Source organism: Rattus norvegicus, chromosome 1, assembly GCF_021556685.1.
Source record: "Rattus norvegicus strain SHRSP/BbbUtx chromosome 1, alternate assembly SHRSP_T2T, whole genome shotgun sequence".
NCBI classification, from domain to species: domain Eukaryota; kingdom Metazoa; phylum Chordata; class Mammalia; order Rodentia; family Muridae; genus Rattus; species Rattus norvegicus.
In genome coordinates this window covers 181,663,716-181,682,501 of record NC_141534.1, presented here as the reverse complement: position 1 = coordinate 181,682,501, position 18,786 = coordinate 181,663,716, and the positions used below count along the sequence as shown (strand labels likewise).

The window sequence follows — 18,786 nt, the reverse complement described above, 5'->3', positions numbered from 1 at the left end:
GACCACCAACACTGCTCACCCCTGCCCACATCCCTGGCCCAAGAGGAAACTGTATAAGGCCTCTGGGCTCCAGTGGGGGAAGGCCCAGGAGCCGCAGGACCCCTGTGCCTGAGACACCACCAGAACCAGAAGGAAACAGACCGGATAAACAGTTCTCTGCACCCAAATCCTGAGGGAGGGAGAGCTGAACCTTCAGAGAGGCAGACAAGCCTGGGAAACCAGAAGAGACTGCTCTCTACACACACATCTCGGACGCCAGAGGAAAAAGCCAAAGACCATCTGGAACCCTGGTGCACTGAAGCTCCCGAAAAACGGCGGCACAGGTCTTCCTGGTTGCTGCCACTGCAGAGAGCCCGTGGGTAGCACCCCACGAGCGAACTTGAGCCTTGGGACCACAGGTAAGACCAACTTTTCTGCTGCAAGAAACCTGCCTGGTGAACTCAAGACACAGGCCCACAGGAACAGCTGAAGACCTGTAGAGAGGAAAAACTACACGCCCGAAAGCAGAACACTCTGTCCCCATAACTGACTGAAAGAGAGGAAAACAGGTCTACAGCACTTCTGACACACAGGCTTATAGGACAGTCTAGCCACTGTCAGAAATAGCACAACAAAGTAACACTAGAGATAATCTGATGGCGAGAGGCAAGCACAGGAACCCAAGCAACAGAAACCAAGACTACATGGCACCATTGGAACCCAATTCTCCCATCAAAACAAACATGGAATATCCAAACACACCAGAAAAGCAAGATCTAGTTCCAAAATCATTTTTGATCATGATGCTGGAGGACTTCAAGAAAGACGTGAAGAACTCCCTTAGAGAACAAGTAGAAGCCTACAGAGAGGAATCGCAAAAATGCCTGAAAGAATCGCAAAAATCCCTGAAAGAATTCCAGGAAAACATAAATAAACAAGTAGAAGCCCATAGAGAGGAGACACAAAAATCCCTGAAAGAATTCCAGGAAAACATAAATAAACAAGTAGAAGCCCATAGAGAGGAGACACAAAAATCCCTGAAAGAATTCCAGGAAAACACAATCAAACAGTTGAAGGAATTAAAAATGGAAATAGAAGCAATCAAGAAAGAACACATGGAAACAACCCTGGATATAGAAAACCAAAAGAAGAGACAAGTAGCTGTAGATACAAGCTTCACCAACAGAATACAAGAGATGGAAGAGAGAATCTCAGGAGCAGAAGATTCCATAGAAATCATTGACTCAACTGTCAAAGATAATGTAAAGCGGAAAAAGCTACTGGTCCAAAACATACAGGAAATCCAGGACTCAATGAGAAGATCAAACCTAAGGATAATAGGTATAGAAGAGAGTGAAGACTCCCAGCTCAAAGGACCAGTAAATATCTTCAACAAAATCATAGAAGAAAACTTCCCTAACCTAAAAAAAGAGATACCCATAGACATACAAGAAGCCTACAGAACTCCAAATAGATTGGACCAGAAAAGAAACACCACCCATCACATAATTGTCAAAACACCAAACGCACAAAATAAAGAAAGAATATTAAAAGCAGTAAGGGAAAAAGGACAAGTAACATATAAAGGGAGACCTATCAGAATCACACCAGACTTCTCGCCAGAAACTATGAAGGCCAGAAGATCCTGGACTGATGTTATACAGACCCTAAGAGAACACAAATGCCAGCCCAGGTTACTGTATCCAGCAAAACTCTGAATTAACATTGATGGAGAAAACAAGATATTCCATGACAAAACCAAATTTACACAATATCTTTCCACAAATCCAGCACTACAAAGGATAATAAATGGTAAAGCCCAACATAAGGAGGCAAGCTATACCTTAGAAGAAGCAAGAAACTAATCGTCTTGGCAACAAAACAAAGAGAATGAAAGCACACAAACATAACCTCACATCCAAATATGAATATAACGGGAAGCAATAATCACTATTCCTTAATATCTCTCGACATCAATGGCCTCAACTCCCCAATAAAAAGACATAGATTAACAAACTGGATACGCAACGAGGACCCTGCATTCTGCTGCCTACAGGAAACACACCTCAGAGACAAAGACAGACATTACCTCAGAGTGAAAGGCTGGAAAACAATTTTCCAAGCAAATGGTCAGAAGAAGCAAGCTGGAGTAGCCATTCTAATATCAAATAAAATCAATTTTCAACTAAAAGTCATCAAAAAAGATAAGGAAGGACACTTCATATTCATCAAAGGAAAAATCCACCAAGATGAACTCTCAATCCTAAATATCTATGCCCCAAATACAAGGGCACCTACATACGTAAAAGAAACCTTACTAAAGCTCAAAGCACACATTGCACCTCACACAATAATAGTGGGAGATTTCAACACACCACTCTCATCAATGGACAGATCATGGAAACAGAAATTAAACAGTGATGTCGACAGACTAAGAGAAGTCATGAGCCAAATGGACTTAACGGATATTTATAGAACATTCAATCCTACAGCAAAAGGATATATCTTCTTCTCAGCTCCTCATGGTACTTTCTCCAAAACTGACCATATAATTGGTCAAAAAACGGGCCTCAACAGGTACAGAAAGATAGAAATAATCCCATGCGTGCTATCGGACCACCACGGCCTAAAACTGGTCTTCAATAACAATAAGGGAAGAATGCCCACATATACGTGGAAATTGAACAATGCTCTACTCAATGATAACCTGGTCAAGGAAGAAATAAAGAAAGAAATTAAAAACTTTTTAGAATTTAATGAAAATGAAGATACAACATACCCAAACTTATGGGACACAATGAAAGCTGTGCTAAGAGGAAAACTCATAGCGCTGAGTGCCTGCAGAAAGAAACAGGAAAGAGCATATGTCAGCAGCTTGACAGCACACCTAAAAGTTCTAGAACAAAAAGAAGCAAATACACCCAGGAGGAGTAGAAGGCAGGAAATAATCAAACTCAGAGCTGAAATCAACCAAGTAGAAACAAAAAGGACCATAGAAAGAATCAACAGAACCAAAAGTTGGTTCTTTGAGAAAATCAACAAGATAGATAAACCCTTAGCCAGACTAACGAGAGGACACAGAGAGTGCGTCCAAATTAACAAAATCAGAAATGAAAAGGGAGACATAACAACAGATTCAGAGGAAATTCAAAAAATCATCAGATCTTACTATAAAAACCTATATTCAACAAAACTTGAAAATCTTCAGGAAATGGACAATTTCCTAGACAGATACCAGGTACTGAAGTTAAATCAGGAACAGATAAACCAGTTAAACAACCCCATAACTCCTAAGGAAATAGAAGCAGTCATTAAAGGTCTCCCAACCAAAAAGAGCCCAGGTCCAGACGGGTTTAGTGCAGAATTCTATCAAACCTTCATAGAAGACCTCATACCAATATTATCCAAACTATTCCACAAAATTGAAACAGATGGAGCCCTACCGAATTCCTTCTACGAAGCCACAATTACTCTTATACCTAAACCACACAAAGACCCAACAAAGAAAGAGAACTTCAGACCAATTTCCCTTATGAATATCGACGCAAAAATAATCAACAAAATTCTGGCAAACCAAATCCAAGAGCACATCAAAACAATCATCCACCATGACCAAGTAGGCTTCATCCCAGGCATGCAGGGATGGTTTAATATACGGAAAACCATCAACGTGATCCATTATATAAACAAACTGAAAGAACAGAACCACATGATCATTTCATTAGATGCTGAGAAAGCATTTGACAAAATTCAACACCCCTTCATGATAAAAGTCCTGGAAAGAATAGGAAATCAAGGCCCATACCTAAACATAGTAAAAGCCATATACAGCAAACCAGTTGCTAACATTAAACTAAATGGAGAGAAACTTGAAGCAATCCCACTAAAATCAGGGACTAGACAAGGCTGCCCACTCTCTCCCTACTTATTCAATATAGTTCTTGAAGTTCTAGCCAGAGCAATCAGACAACAAAAGGAGATCAAGGGGATACAGATCGGAAAAGAAGAGGTCAAAATATCACTATTTGCAGATGATATGATAGTATATTTAAGTGATCCCAAAAGTTCCACCAGAGAACTACTAAAGCTGATAAACAACTTCAGCAAAGTGGCTGGGTATAAAATTAACTCAAATAAATCAGTTGCCTTCCTCTATACAAAAGAGAAACAAGCCGAGAAAGAAATTAGGGAAACGACACCCTTCATAATAGACCCAAATAATATAAAGTACCTCGGTGTGACTTTAACCAAGCAAGTAAAAGATCTGTACAATAAGAACTTCAAGACACTGAGGAAAGAAATTGAAGAAGACCTCAGAAGATGGAAAGATCTCCCATGCTCATGGATTGGCAGGATTAATTTAGTAAAAATGGCCATTTTACCAAAAGCAATGTACAGATTCAATGCAATCCCCATCAAAATACCAATCCAATTCTTCAAAGAGTTAGACAGAACAATTTGCAAATTCATCTGCAATAACAAAAAACCCAGGATAGCTAAAGCTATCCTCAACAATAAAAGGACTTCAGGGGGAATCACTATCCCTGAACTCAAGCAGTATTACAGAGCAATAGTGATAAAAACTGCATGGTATTGGTACAGAGACAGACAGATAGACCAATGGAATAGAATTGAAGACCCAGAAATGAACCCACACACCTATGGTCACTTGATTTGTGACAAAGGAGCCAAAACCATCCAATGGAAAAAAGATAGCATTTTCAGCAAATGGTGCTGGTTCAACTGGAGGGCAACATGTAGAAGAATGCAGATCGATCCATGCTTATCACCCTGTACAAAGCTTAAGTCCAAGTGGATCAAGGACCTCCACATCAAACCAGACACACTCAAACTAATAGAAGAAAAACTAGGGAAGCATCTGGAACACATGGGCACTGGAAAAAATTTCCTGAACAAAACACCAATGGCTTATGCTCTAAGATCAAGAATCAACAAATGGGATCTCATAAAACTGCAAAGCTTCTGTAAGGCAAAGGACACTGTGGTTAGGACAAAACGGCAACCAACAGATTGGGAAAAGATCTTTAGAGGCCTTATATCCAAAATATACAAAGAACTCAAGAAGTTAGACCGCAGGGAAACAAATAACCCTATTAAAAAATAGGGTTCAGAGCTAAACAAAGAATTCACAGCTGAGGAATGCCGAATGGCTGAGAAACACCTAAAGAAATGTTCAACATCTTTAGTCATAAGGGAAATGCAAATCAAAACAACCCTGAGATTTCACCTCACACCAGTGAGAATGGCTAAGATCAAAAACTCAGGTGACAGCAGATGCTGGCGAGGATGTGGAGAAAGAGGAACACTCCTCCATTGTTGGTGGGATTGCAGACTGGTAAAACCATTCTGGAAATCAGTGTGGAGGTTCCTCAGAAAATTGGACATTGAACTGCCTGAGGATCCAGCTATACCTCTCTTGGGCATATACCCAAAAGATGCCTCAACATATAAAAGAGACACGTGCTCCACTATGTTCATCGCAGCCTTATTTATAATAGCCAGAAAATGGAAAGAACCCAGATGCCCTTCAACAGAGGAATGGATACAGAAAATGTGGTACATCTACACAATGGAATATTACTCAGCTATCAAAAACAACGAGTTTATGAAATTCGTAGGCAAATGGTTGGAACTGGAAAATATCATCCTGAGTGAGCTAACCCAATCACAGAAAGACATACATGGTATGCACTCATTGATAAGTGGCTATTAGCCCAAATGCTTGAATTACCCTAGATCCCTAGAACAAACGAAACTCAAGACGGATGATCAAAATGTGAATGCTTCACTCCTTCTTTAAATGAGGAAAAAGAATACCCTTGGCTGGGAAGGGAGAGGCAAAGATTAAAACAGAGACTGAAGGAACACCCATTCAGAGCCTGCCCCACAGGTGGCCCATACATATACAGCCACCCAATTGGACAAGATGGATGAAGCAAAGAAGTGCAGACCGACAGGAGCCGGATGTAGATCGCTCCTGAGAGACACAGCCAGAATACAGCAAATACAGAGAAATGCCAGCAGCAAACCACTGAACTGAGAATAGGTCCCCCGTTGAAGGAATCAGAGAAAGAACTGGAAGAGCTTGAAGGGGCTCGAGACCCCAAAAGTACAACAATGCCAAGCAACCAGAGCTTCCAGGGACTAAGCCACTACCTAAAGACTATACATGGACTGACCCTGGACTCTGACCTCATAGGTAGCAATGAATATCCTAGTAAGAGCACCAGTGGAAGGGGAAGCCCTGGGTCCTGCTAAGACTGAACCCCCAGTGAACTAGACTGTTGGGGGGAGGGCGGCAATGGCGGGAGGGTTGGGAGAGGGACACCCAAAGGAAGGGGAGGGGGGAGGGGGATGTTTGCCCGGAAACCGGGAAAGGGAATAACACTTGAAATGTATATAAGAAATACTCAAGTTAATAAAAAAAAATAGTAATAAAAAAAAAGAAAAAATCACACCAGGAAATGTTATAAATAGATATAAATAATAAACTATTTCAAAGTCTAAGATAGTTAAAATGAATTTATTGAACATACTTGGTGAGAGACATAATTTAAATTTTTTACTTAAAAAAAAAAAAAAAGAAAAGACCTGTTGGATGCCAGTTCTTCCTCTTTTTTTCACACGCTAGTTTCCTTAACACAGGAAGTTTGCTTTATTACCCACTCCTCACCATGAGTTACATCCATACAGGCCCAAAAGCAATGTGACCCACTGACGTAAATGGAAACTTTTGAAATGATGAGGTTTAAAATAAACCATTCCTTTTAAAATGATGATTGCTTTAGGTATTTCATCAGAGTAACAATTTTTTTTTTGGTAAAAAGAGAGAAACATCCTTTTAATATGTTGTCTCTTTTTACCCTTAATATCACAATTTTTTGTTCCTGTGAAAAACTTTGTGTGTTATACATACTTATTAATATGGATGGGTAAACATGTGCCTGCAAATGCATGTGAAAGCCAGAGGTTGATAGTGTCTTTTCTTGATCACTTTCTATCTTTATTTTTGTTGACAGTCCCTCAGTGAACACTCTAAAGCTCACTGTTTGGATAGACCAGCTAGTCAATGGACTTCAGGGACACCCCACTTCGCAACCCCTTGCCCAGTTCTGGGGTTATAAGAACATGGTCACTGTTGTCCATCTTTTTAACATGAGTTCTAGGGATCTTAGTTCCTCGTGCTTTGGACACAGAAACTTTTAAGACGTAAGCCCTCTTCCAGCCCCAGAGGGATAAACTTCTATCTTCATTCACACACAGCTCAGGAACACGTGTGAAACCAGAAATCAAACACAAACCTCCTGGTATCAGATCTAGTGCTTTTTTCAAAGAATTATGATTTAGCAAATAAGTAAGTCAATCAAAGTGATGTGAAGGTTAGAATGGCCTCTGAATCTGTAGAATGAGACTGCAAATATTTAACCTTGGGCAGGTAGTTTCTCCCAAATATCACAATGTGCGCAAATCTTGTATTCATATTCTCTCTCTCTCTCTCTCTCTCTCTCTCTCTCTCTCTCTGTGTGTGTGTGTGTGTGTGTGTGTGTGTGTATCTCTCTCTCTATCTCTAACACATACACTTCAACTTGAGATTAAAAGAATTTTTCTTCTGTATTTATAACAGATGGCCTAATTGAACAAGACAGAAAGAGGAACAGAAAATGGCTACGAATGATAAAAGGAACTAAAGTTAACACTGAATACTAAAGTGAAGAGAGATGAATTCATCAGAAACAGTAGCAAGTCTCTATGTAAGGCATACAGTTAGAAACATACATACCACACTGCAGCAGTCTGCAACACAAATAAATATCTCAAACCACATTAAATTCTTCTACAAACTATGTTTAGTTACACGGTCTCATGTTTAAAGCTACGGCAGTTAAAGTATTCATGCTGGGAACTCATTCTACTTTATTTAGATTGTGATATGACCCTAAAAGAGTTTGATACTTTATCAGCTATATTCCTTCCATATAAAATACTATACCAAAATAAATTATTGTCTATCTTTGATCACATTTGTATTTACATATTTGTTTGTGTGAGATGAGGATACATTTGCATACCATGACACATGTGTGGAGGTCTGAGGACTGCTTTTAGTAACCAGTTCTCTCTTTCTATCAAGATTAAACTCAGGTTGTCATGCTTGGAGTGAGATGTCTCTACCTGGTAAGGCGTCTCACCACCCCAAGAAAAGAAACTGTTAGTACACTAACATGTTCACAGCTAAAGAACAGAAGGTAAAGATATTAAGATAAATCATAGGAGAAAACCAAAAAGAATAAACCATTAAGGCTTTCTTAAGCTATTAAAACTTTTATCTATACTATAGACCCAGTTAGAAAGAACAAAGATCCAATCAGAGTTTTATCAATTTGATAAAAGACAAAAATATTTCAATCAAGAATTCATGAAACATGGAGTTATTCTTTTTATAGCTGAAGAAACTAATTTTTCAAAATTTCCTTTCCATTCATCATCATGTGCTTTCATCAATTAAGCACAATGAAGGGTTTACAGAAAACATGACTCACAAGAAAGACAGATTGATATGGCATGGGTTATAAACAACTTTTGGAATTATTCTTAAGCTTCTGAAAAATTCTTTACTACCTGAGGTGCATTTGTAGCCACTAGGAATGCATTTGTTCTTCCTGGGTGATCATAATCGTGCATGGCAGCTGCCACATATAAAGCCATCAGTTCTAACGCAGGAATGTTTGAAGACAGGCAGCCATAACTCTTATCTGGAATACAGCAACTCTTCGAAGAAAGGTAAGCAATCTGTCCAGAACTAAGTCTAGCATCTGAATCTGTGTGGCAATAAAGAGTAAACAAACATTAGCATGTAACTTCCTGACAATTATGCTAAGAATGGAGTTTCTCCTAAGTAGCACCAGTATTAATTTATGGAAGTGGACTCAAAGGACTTAATATACTTTCCCATTGTTTATCTTGCAGGACACTGGGGAATTCTGGCACCAGGTTGATGCTTTTCAGACTAATAAATTCACAAAAACTCTAAGGGTTAAACAAAGTAATCATACAAAATACTAGCACCAAGAAGAGGAAGTCGACAAAGTCCTGCCTACAACCAAGAAGCTACTTGTAAATGAAACCTACTGGGAAAGGGAAAATCAATTTTCTCCAATGGGATATAAGTAAGTAAGCCAATCACACTCCAGGACAGGCCCTATGCCCAAGGGTAGTTAACTAAAACTGAAACAGACTATAGTGTGTGTGTGTGTGTGTGTGTGTGTGTGTGTGCGCGCGCTCGCATGTGTGTTGTCTTGTTACCTTTTCTTTGACTAATTTTCTTTTTTCAAAGTTTGTTTTGATTTTCCTTTTGAAAGAGGGAAAGAAGGAACAGGTAGTTGGGTAGGTAGGGAGGTGAGGAGGATTTGGGAGGAAGTGGGAGAGGGCAAAAAATATGATCAAAATATATTGAATGAAAAATTAAGTATACATAGTAGATATAGAAAAGGATCTAAATGGATAAAACTTAGGAATAAAATTTGATTTAGAAACAATATGAACATGAGGGAATTTAATGTGTCACCAAACTAAGCTCTTCAATAGAAATGCTACTTTTCAAAATTCATCCAGAAGAACTGTTTCACTTTCTGTACCCCTTCCTCTCCTTCCTATGACGCCCTCCCTCCTATGACGCTCTTTACAGTGGAACAAAACAAAAAATATGAGCATATGAAGGCCTGAAAAATTGAGAACTACTTGGGTACCACTCCTCAGTTTCCTTCTGATAGAAACAGTGTGTTCTTCCTTCTCCGTGATTCTAGTTCCTAATACCTCACTATATCTTTATATTAGCTAAGACTAAATGGTCAAACTATCATTGTTGCTAAAGAGATTGGAATAAATGACAGAATGTAAAATGAGTTATAGCAGGCAGCATATAAAATGCAAGATAAGAAATATGAGATGTCCTCAATGCCTTGTCAAAGTCCAAATGATTTCTTCATCATAATTTGAGTCAATATATCACAAGGATTTTTTAACTTAATTTTTTATTTTCATATTCAATATATATTTTCAATTATATTGCATTTTAGAAAACTGTACTTTTAACACTCCTTACAACAATTGTTTAAAACAGTTAAATATACAGACAGGGATTATGTAGGCAAACTGTTACAAGCAAGACTTTAATTATGAATATCATGGTCAATACCTTGAACATTTCCGTGTTATAGCCACCGTGGATTTCCCCTTAAATTACAAACTAAATTTTAAAATTCAAGGACAGCAAAATATACCCCTATTAAACTAAAAAAATTAGTTAAGAATAGTGATACAGGCCTATACATGCCAGCACTTTAAAGTTTAATAAATAAATCTTATTATTTTGGGTAATAAGATACTGTGTTAAACAAATGTTAAACAAATAAAACAAAACAAACAACAAAAATTTAAAAAGTGAAACAAAACAAAAACTCAGTAATTACTTGAAACTTAAACAGTAGGTTCTTGATAATAGCAGTACATATAGCAGAACATAAAGAAGGCAATGTTTTACAAATTGTTCTGCAGATTCAACACTATATATAATCAAAATCCAGGCTGACTTTTTTAATATAAAAATATAAACTGAACATACAAGTAATGTATAAATACAAGAGACTGAATGGCCAAAATCACCTCAAAGGAAAAGAAAATAGAACATTACAACACTGAGAACTCATACTTCCTAATTTCAAAGCTTACTACACAGCTCAAGTGATAAAGACATGTGGTATTATTATAGACATGAACACAAATAAATGAAGTAAAACTAAAATTCCAGTCTGATGCTTCTGGTTGTTGATTTTCATTCAGGATGCCAAGAGACTACTGAGAAACGGCTATGCACTATGTATGACACTGGGGACTTTCTCACATGTTAACTCATGTTCACAGCATTTTTATAAGGTAAACTCACTGATATCATTGCATTTAGGAATCCACTATTTTTAAAATGTTTGAAGAACTTTTTAGTAGATGCTACTAAGAACTCAGGATTGTAGCTCAGTAGAATGCTTGACTAGCACCCTCAAGGTCCTCAGTTCTTTTCCTGACAATACAAGAGAGGGGAAGGGGAAGAGCGAGGGAGAGGAGAGAGAGAGAGAGAGGCTACTGAGACAACTGGATATTGACATATAAAATAATATTGTCCTCTTTGTTATACCACATCTCAGAATTACAAATAGATCAAAAAGAAGTATGAAATGCGGGCTGGAGAGATGGCTCAGCGGTTAAGAGCACCCAACTACTCTTCCAGAGGTGCTGAGTTCAATTCCCAGCAACCACATGGTGGCTCACAACCATCTGTAAAGAGATCCAATGCCCTCTTCTGGTGTATCTGAAGACAGCTAGTGTACTTATATATAATAAATGAATAAATCTTTTAAAAAAAGAATTATGAAGTGCTTTAAAGAAAATATATACCCACATGATCTTAAGTTAAGGAAAGACTCCCAAAATAAGACACAAAAAATCATGTGCATTTCGGGCATAGGAAAAAATACCATATATTGGTCACTGGCTCAGAAATCAAACCATATCTTATGTGACAGCCCTCTAATTCCAAAACAATGTTTATATCCAACAAGTGCCACATTGGAGTTTGTAATGTGCCATCACATCATTAACTCAGTCTGGCTGTGTGGTGGTATGATTTTGGAGAGATCAATAATTTCTATGGATATAAGCTCCTTAAGATGGCTTTTGTTTTATATAGGAAAATGAGTTATTTGACCTGGCGTAGTACTGTCTATAATAACATAATAAATAAAGCACCTAACAAACTCATTAATGATGACAGTGAAGGCAACTCTGTATCTGAGAAAAGAATGCTTTGTCAGCCTGGTGCAGTAGTACACGACTTTAATCCCAGCACTTTGCAGGCAGAACCAGCCCAGTCAATAGAGAGTTCCAAGACTGACAGGGCTACAAAGAAAGGCTACAAAGAAACCCTGTCTCAAACACAAACAAAAAAAAAAAAAACAAAAAACTAATCAAACAAACAAACAACAAAAGAATGCTTTATCTTCCACAAAGAAAGAACCCACTTTAATAAACCTACCACTAGACATGGCTGGATCCCCCAGGGAATGGTGTCAAATTGAGGGCTTATCTTTGGTCTCTGTTATTAGCATGGTGAGTATTCAGCAGAGAACTGAGCCAAGCCAACGTCAATAAGAAAAAGCCCAGGACATTGAGGCTGTACACATACATGCTTTACTCTTACTATATCTGCTACTATATTTATAAGCCTACTGAATGAGAACTGGAGCACAAAAGGGGAGGGATTGATAATTAACATGGGAAGACATTACTTTGTCCAGCTGATTACTGAAAACCTCCACAGCAAATAATGTTAGGTAATTTTGTCAATTTTCTCATGGAGAAGAGACAGTTTGCTACCTGCTCACATAGAAAGTCAATATCCCCCATTCAATACCTCCCCTACAACTCCTTGCTAATTTTCTAATCTTCTCTATCTAACAATGACTTCAGATCCTTTCTCTAAACTTTTCTTTTTATTGACCAAATGAACAAGAGTCTCTTCTTAATGCTGTATTCACTGGTAATTTTATTGTTCCCTACTATCCAATCAACGGACTCCCTTGTCTGAGCCTATAAAGTTATACATATCTATTTTGAGAAAGCAGACAAAGATCCATCTGTAAGCCTAGCCTTTTGGCCCCCTTCAGTTTGCTGGTTCCAGCTTTCCTATGAGGCTATAAAAAGGTATAAAGAATGAAAGGACCAGAGAGTCCTAAGTAATTATCAGCACATCATTTAGTAACCTAGTTTCTATGGCCATTTTTCAAAATGCACCAGAATACAGTAATACTCTATGAACAAAAAGAGAAGAGCTATCTGAGGAAGACAGCTTGATTTTATCTAAAAAGTTATAGATTTATATATTATAATTCCCATTCAGTGCTCTACAGAGGCTCCATAAAAGAAACCTATCTGCAAAAGATGCTATGAGCACAGGTAGATTGGCCAGTCATCTTGAACTGCAACTTACACAAGTGGAAACTATTTCACGTAAGTCCTCATACTCTGGGTATCACATAAAATCCATCTCCTTAAGTGTTAAAGGACTGTGGTATTGGGATGGAATTAATATTCAGATGTGGTAAATTTGCCATCAGAACTCAAAGATCCTTCTAGGTACTGATTTTCAAATTCATCAGCTGTCCACCATTTTGCAGGCAAAATCTCAACTGAGTTTAGAGCCCTCTCTAGAAAACTCTGCTGAGTAGAGAGACAATTTCTCTCTTTCTCACCTCTGTCTCTCTCTCTCTCTTATCCTCTCTTGGTCAATCTGTCTTTCTAGCATCCGAACTAACCCTTATTGAGCATCTAAGATATTCATTGCTTTATTTGACAGAGAGAGAGAGAGAGAGAGAGAGAGAGAGAGAGAGAGAGAGAGAGTGTGTGTGTGTGTGTGTATGTATGTATGTATGTATGAATGTACTCACAAGTTCTGGCAAGGCCAAAAAAACTCAAAAGGTGCCTTGGAGCTGGATTGTGAGCCCCCCAACAAGAGTGCTAAAAATGAACCTGAAGAACAGCAGGCGCTCTTAACTGTGAGTTCTCCAGCACACATGCATGACTTCTTAGTCAGCAGGAGCTACTAAACATTATGTCCCCAGTGTTACAAGTAAGAATGTGCAACTCTGTATTCCACACGAAATCTACTCTGGTGTATCTATTTTACTAGAATATTTCATGACCATAAGTTCAAGTAAGAGACACAGGAACTTTATAATACATGAAGCTAATTTAAATAGTGGTATTTATGATGGATAGTATTAACTTGTTGAAACATAATTTACAATGTTTGTAAATATTACATAAATACCCCTATGAAAATATTAACTGTATCCCTTTTGTTTGGTATTATTGTATATTTTAAATACACATAATAGACCTGAAACAAAAAGTATCAAAATATCCAAGATAATATCTATCTCAGTACACTGAGAAGAGAGGTAACATGCTACATGCTGGATCATGATCTAGATCTTAAGATGCTAACAAGTTTAAAATTTTATGTCATGTTAAGCATTGTAACTTACACAATCCTTTATGTGTACCAAACCTTAATTAAAGAAATTTTTAGAGATTAGATGTACTTATATAAGACAACTTAATTTATTATTTCTAGTTACATAACTAAAATAAATATTTGTAGGAGGAAGTACCTGCTTTGGTTTCTGTTTCATGGTTATTATGGAGCTGCTGTAAGCCAGGAATTGGTCGTGTTGTCAAATACCAAACAGCATGTAGGACATCTGTGGCATGCACACGATTGTGATCTGAAGTTAACAAAATACTTGATTATAGCATCATTCTGTTTAGGTTTGGCATAAGACATTTGAAAGTGAAGAAAAATTTCTAGTTATACTATATCCCAACAAGTAAGGTATTTCACACAATTTTATTTTAAGATATTCTGATATATTAAAAGTACTCTAATATAAAAAAGGCACTCTTTTCAAATAAAGTACAAAAACATAGTAAAGGCCTAAAGAATATACAGGAAGACAAAGATAACTGAAAGGTATTGAAAAATTATTGAGATCTCTATTGTGATTATTTTATAATGTGGTATCTGGATTATAGAGACACAATATAGAATAGTTTGGGTAACAGAAAAGATGACCCAATGGGTAAAAATGAAGATCTGAATTCAGATTCTGTACCCAAATGGAAAGCAGGGCATAATCATATATACACTGCAATCCCAGTGCTGGGAGGGGCTGCTGCAGGGGGACCTGAAACAAGAAGATAATTGGAGCTTCCCTGTCTGCAGCATAGATACAGGTTCAGTAAGAGACCCTGTTTCCAGGAGCGTGATACAGAGGGCACCCAAAGTCATCCTCAGTCTCTCTTTGAGTACAACGGTGGTGCACTTGTACACACATGCGCGCACGCGCGCACACACACATACACACACACACAAATATTTTGCTCACTGAAGAGTCATATAGTCTATGTTTTGGGCCAAAAAGTGAGAAATACTAATTTCTTCGGTTTCCTATGAAGACAAATGGAAATGAAAGCTTGACACACTTTAAACTATAAAGTAGTATTATTATGCTAATTTAGGAATAATTTACATTTTATGTGTTCACAAGGAGGGAAACTACATAAAAAAATCATATATTTCATATTAGAAATTCAAATTACATTAGTATAAAAATTAAAAATCATTAAAAAAGTCATTATGAAATTTAAAATAGAAAATTGTGTGTAAGTGAACAATTTTCTGAAATTGTTGATTTAACATTCATAAATACAAGGCATACAAGTAAGTGATATACTGTACACACACACACACACACACACACACACACACACACATACATACATACATACATACATACACCGGGCTTGTTCAGTCAGCGAAGTGTTTATTTTGCAACCACAAAGACTTTTAATTTGAGCCCTAGAATTCAGATTAAAGAGAAGAAAAAAAGCCAGGCCCAGTGGTGTATACTTGCAAATCCAATACTGGGACAGACAGGGACAGAAAAATCCTTGGGACTCACTGGCTAGCTAGACTGGCCTATTTGCTGAGCTCCAGGAAAAAGTAAACCTCAGTTAATTTGTCCTACATATGCATGTACACACCTATAACACAAGTGCACGTACATACATACACACAAAATGATAGGTACTACACTACATTTAAGTGAAGAAAACTGATAGATATATATCGAATTATGATCCATTTTATAAAAAGATTAATAAGGAAGGCTTGGAGGGCATATATCAAAATTAACAAGTCAGTTAACACCAAGTAATAGGAAATAAATATTCTTTTAAAATATCTATTTGAAAATTTCTCAAATGTGTATTTCTAAAATTATTTCAGGACTTATCTAAAAAAAGAGACATACCTGTTTAGAACTTAAACAGGTATGCAAATACTCACATGGAATATCTCGGTAGCCATTTTCTAGTGCACGAAAATAATTCATAAATTCTTGAGTGGGAATTTTAAATGTTTCCAATAAACCAGTATCTTGAAATAAAGTATACATAACCTAAGTGTAAAATAAAATGAAGTTCACTGTAAAAATCAGAATGTCTCTCTGTAGCTCAGTTTATGGTAATTTAGAAATATGACCATGCATGTATTTTATTTTTCTCATGGTATTGGGATTGAATTCCAGGCCTCCCAATGTTAGATAAAAAGTCTATTTACTGAGTCATGAGACCTTCTTGGTTTTTAGGGCAGAGTCTCTTTTAGTTGTCTAAGCTGGCCTTGAACTTGACATCCTCCTGCTTCAGCTTCTCAAATAACTGGGATTACAGACTATGGCACCAAGCCCACCATACTGATTTAATTTTACCTGTGTTTGGGATGAGGGTATATGTCCAGGTTCCTGAGGAGTTCAGAAAAGGTTGTGGGATTCCCTCGAGCTGATGTTACAGCAACTTCTGAGTCACCTGACATGGGCACTGGGATCTAAACTCAGGTCCTCTGGAAAAGCAGCAAGTGCTCATAATTCCTGAACCATCTCTCCAAATCTCTCAGTGTATTTCTTTAAGTTTGTTCATTATTAACTTCTCAAAAAATATTTTCCCAAAAAGTAACATTAAGTATCCCTTTATGTTTTATATCTCATAGAAAAGACATTAAAAGAATTAATGAGATTCATATTTTAACTTTTATTTGCCTGATGTAACTGTTATCTTGGAGGTTTACCACTGAATGAAGTTTCTATCTAGTTCTGAACTCTGGCTGGCTGGTTCAAACTCTTCTCCAAGCTGACTGATTCACTCTGGCTTCTCTCAACTTCTCATTAAATTGCTCTGCTTGGCCTCAAACTAACTCTGGCAATTTGTTTTAGTCTTATGGCTCCCTCTTATTCTCTGGCCTCAGCTGCCTCACTGACCTGTACTGAACTGCATGAACTCACTAGCTGCATGAACTACACTCACCACACTCCACTCACTGCACTGCACAAACTGCACCCACCACAGTGCACTCATCTCACTCCACTCGGTGCACAGCACTCAGCGTACTGCACTCAGTGCACTCCACTGCACTTGCTACACTGCCCTCACTGCACCACACTCACTGTTCCACCCTCACTGCATTGCACTCAATGCACTGTACTCACTACACTCACTGTTCCACCCTCACTGCATTGCACTCAATGCACTGTACTCACTACACTACACTCACTGTACTGCATTAACTGACTGCACTGTGCTCACTACACTCACTCACAACTCACTGACAAAGTGACTGACCTGCACCAAACACAATTCCACTCAACTGAACTGAACTGACTCCCAACAGACTCAACTTCCAACTCATTGATGAACTCACTGAATGACCTTCACTGTCCCAGCACTGCTCTTAAATAGCTTTTCTCTTGACTGTCCCAGCACTGCTCTTAAATAGCTTTTCTCTTGAAAGTTGGGCATCATCTATCTCTGACTCATTCGTCACTTTGTCTGCCCTTCAATTAGACTGAAGGTGTATACTAAAGACATGTCTGCATTTCAGCCAGCTTGTACAGACCAAGAAGTTCTTTGGATGTGATCAGAGCAGCCATGTTGGAGAATTAAAATTGTTCTATATAGGAAGGTCAATTGTTATACAGAATGATTAGGTAGAACTCTGACTCTTGGTCTATTTATGAAATGAACTAGTCACCCAAGCTCTAGGTAAGAAAGGTAAAAAAAAAATACTATTCACATTTTAGTAGTTAGAACTAAATCATCTTTCAGGTCCTTTTAAATCTCAAGAATCAAGAAAAAGTAAATCTTTATTATTATGTTAGCTGAGCTTAAATCTCATTAATATACTCGAATTAATGATTTTCATATGTGTTTTATATTCTATGCTATTATTGATATACAAAGTACATTTGATATATATATAAACATATATGAAAATAATAGCATAGAATATAAAACACATGTTTATCATGTACATTTAACTGTATGTTTTGAAGGCTACTTGAAAGATAAATTTATTGACAATGCCATTTCTGAACTTGTACTTAAACCGATAAAATTATTTAGATTTTACTTTTATCAATAGCTGAAAAAATATAGTACTAAAGTAGAGATATGAAGACAAACCTGACTGAGAATCCTTCCTGATTTTTCTCCCATTTTTTCTACAAGCTCAAAAATCTGAAAGTTCCAGTTGCTCATCTTTTCTATTAATGAATCATAATCTTCCACTAACATCGGGTCCAATAACACTTCCTGGTCAATCTGAACAAAGGAGAAAAAACAACTTTACTTTTTACAAATATTTCTTCTTCAGTGAACTTAAGCCATATATTGTCTTCAAACCAATACATCTAAAATATTATCATTTTAATATATAGTCAGTATAAAAGTATTTTTAAAAAATTAGTATTATGTGTGAGAGCATACATGTTTTTAAATCCATATCTAAATGAAAATGCTTAAGGCACTAACAGTAGTTAGCAATCATTTCTGTAGTGGTTTTCCCAAATATTCTTTTATCTTGTCTTCTATTTATTCTCTTTGTTAAATGCCATATAAATATTTTAAACACATCTTACCATCAGGAGGTTGATGATATAATCATTATCATATATATTATTAATATATAATTAAGCTTAGCTTCAAATGACTACATAAATCTAAAATCCATTATTTTCATCTTAAACATTATATGTACCAAAGCAAAAGGAAAAAAACCTTTATCTCAGAACAGTGGTACTTCTTACTAGAGTAGTAGCCCCAAATAAAGAATAGGATTTTTTT

General features: G+C 37.1%; 2 protein-coding genes across 7 annotated transcripts in view; one reads left to right on the top strand and one right to left on the bottom strand.

The window, feature by feature from the left end:
* The window catches only part of Pde3b (phosphodiesterase 3B), a 155,514-nt gene that overhangs the window by 9,620 nt on the left and 127,108 nt on the right, over window positions 1-18,786 (bottom strand). For 2 of the 5 annotated variants that reach the window (XM_087551579.1, NM_017229.2), the window contains 4 exon segments: window positions 18,127-18,264; window positions 15,959-16,070; window positions 14,223-14,336; window positions 8,620-8,819 (listed from right to left, as the gene is read on the bottom strand). In XM_087551579.1, coding sequence (XP_087407705.1) covers window positions 8,620-8,819; window positions 14,223-14,336; window positions 15,959-16,070; window positions 18,127-18,264 — 564 coding nt within the window. 5 annotated transcript variants of the gene reach the window in all.
* Window positions 1-18,786, top strand: part of Cyp2r1 (cytochrome P450, family 2, subfamily r, polypeptide 1) — a 64,055-nt gene that overhangs the window by 36,458 nt on the left and 8,811 nt on the right. The window contains exon 5 of one of the 2 annotated variants that reach the window (XR_015630463.1): window positions 8,968-9,167. Coding sequence is in view for 1 of the 2 variants with exons in the window: in XM_087571217.1 (XP_087427343.1) it covers window positions 8,968-8,996 (29 nt within the window). In the remaining variant the exon portion in view is untranslated. Of the gene's footprint in view, window positions 1-8,967; window positions 10,655-18,786 lie in introns of those variants that run through there. The other variant, XM_087571217.1, reaches the window with a different exon arrangement.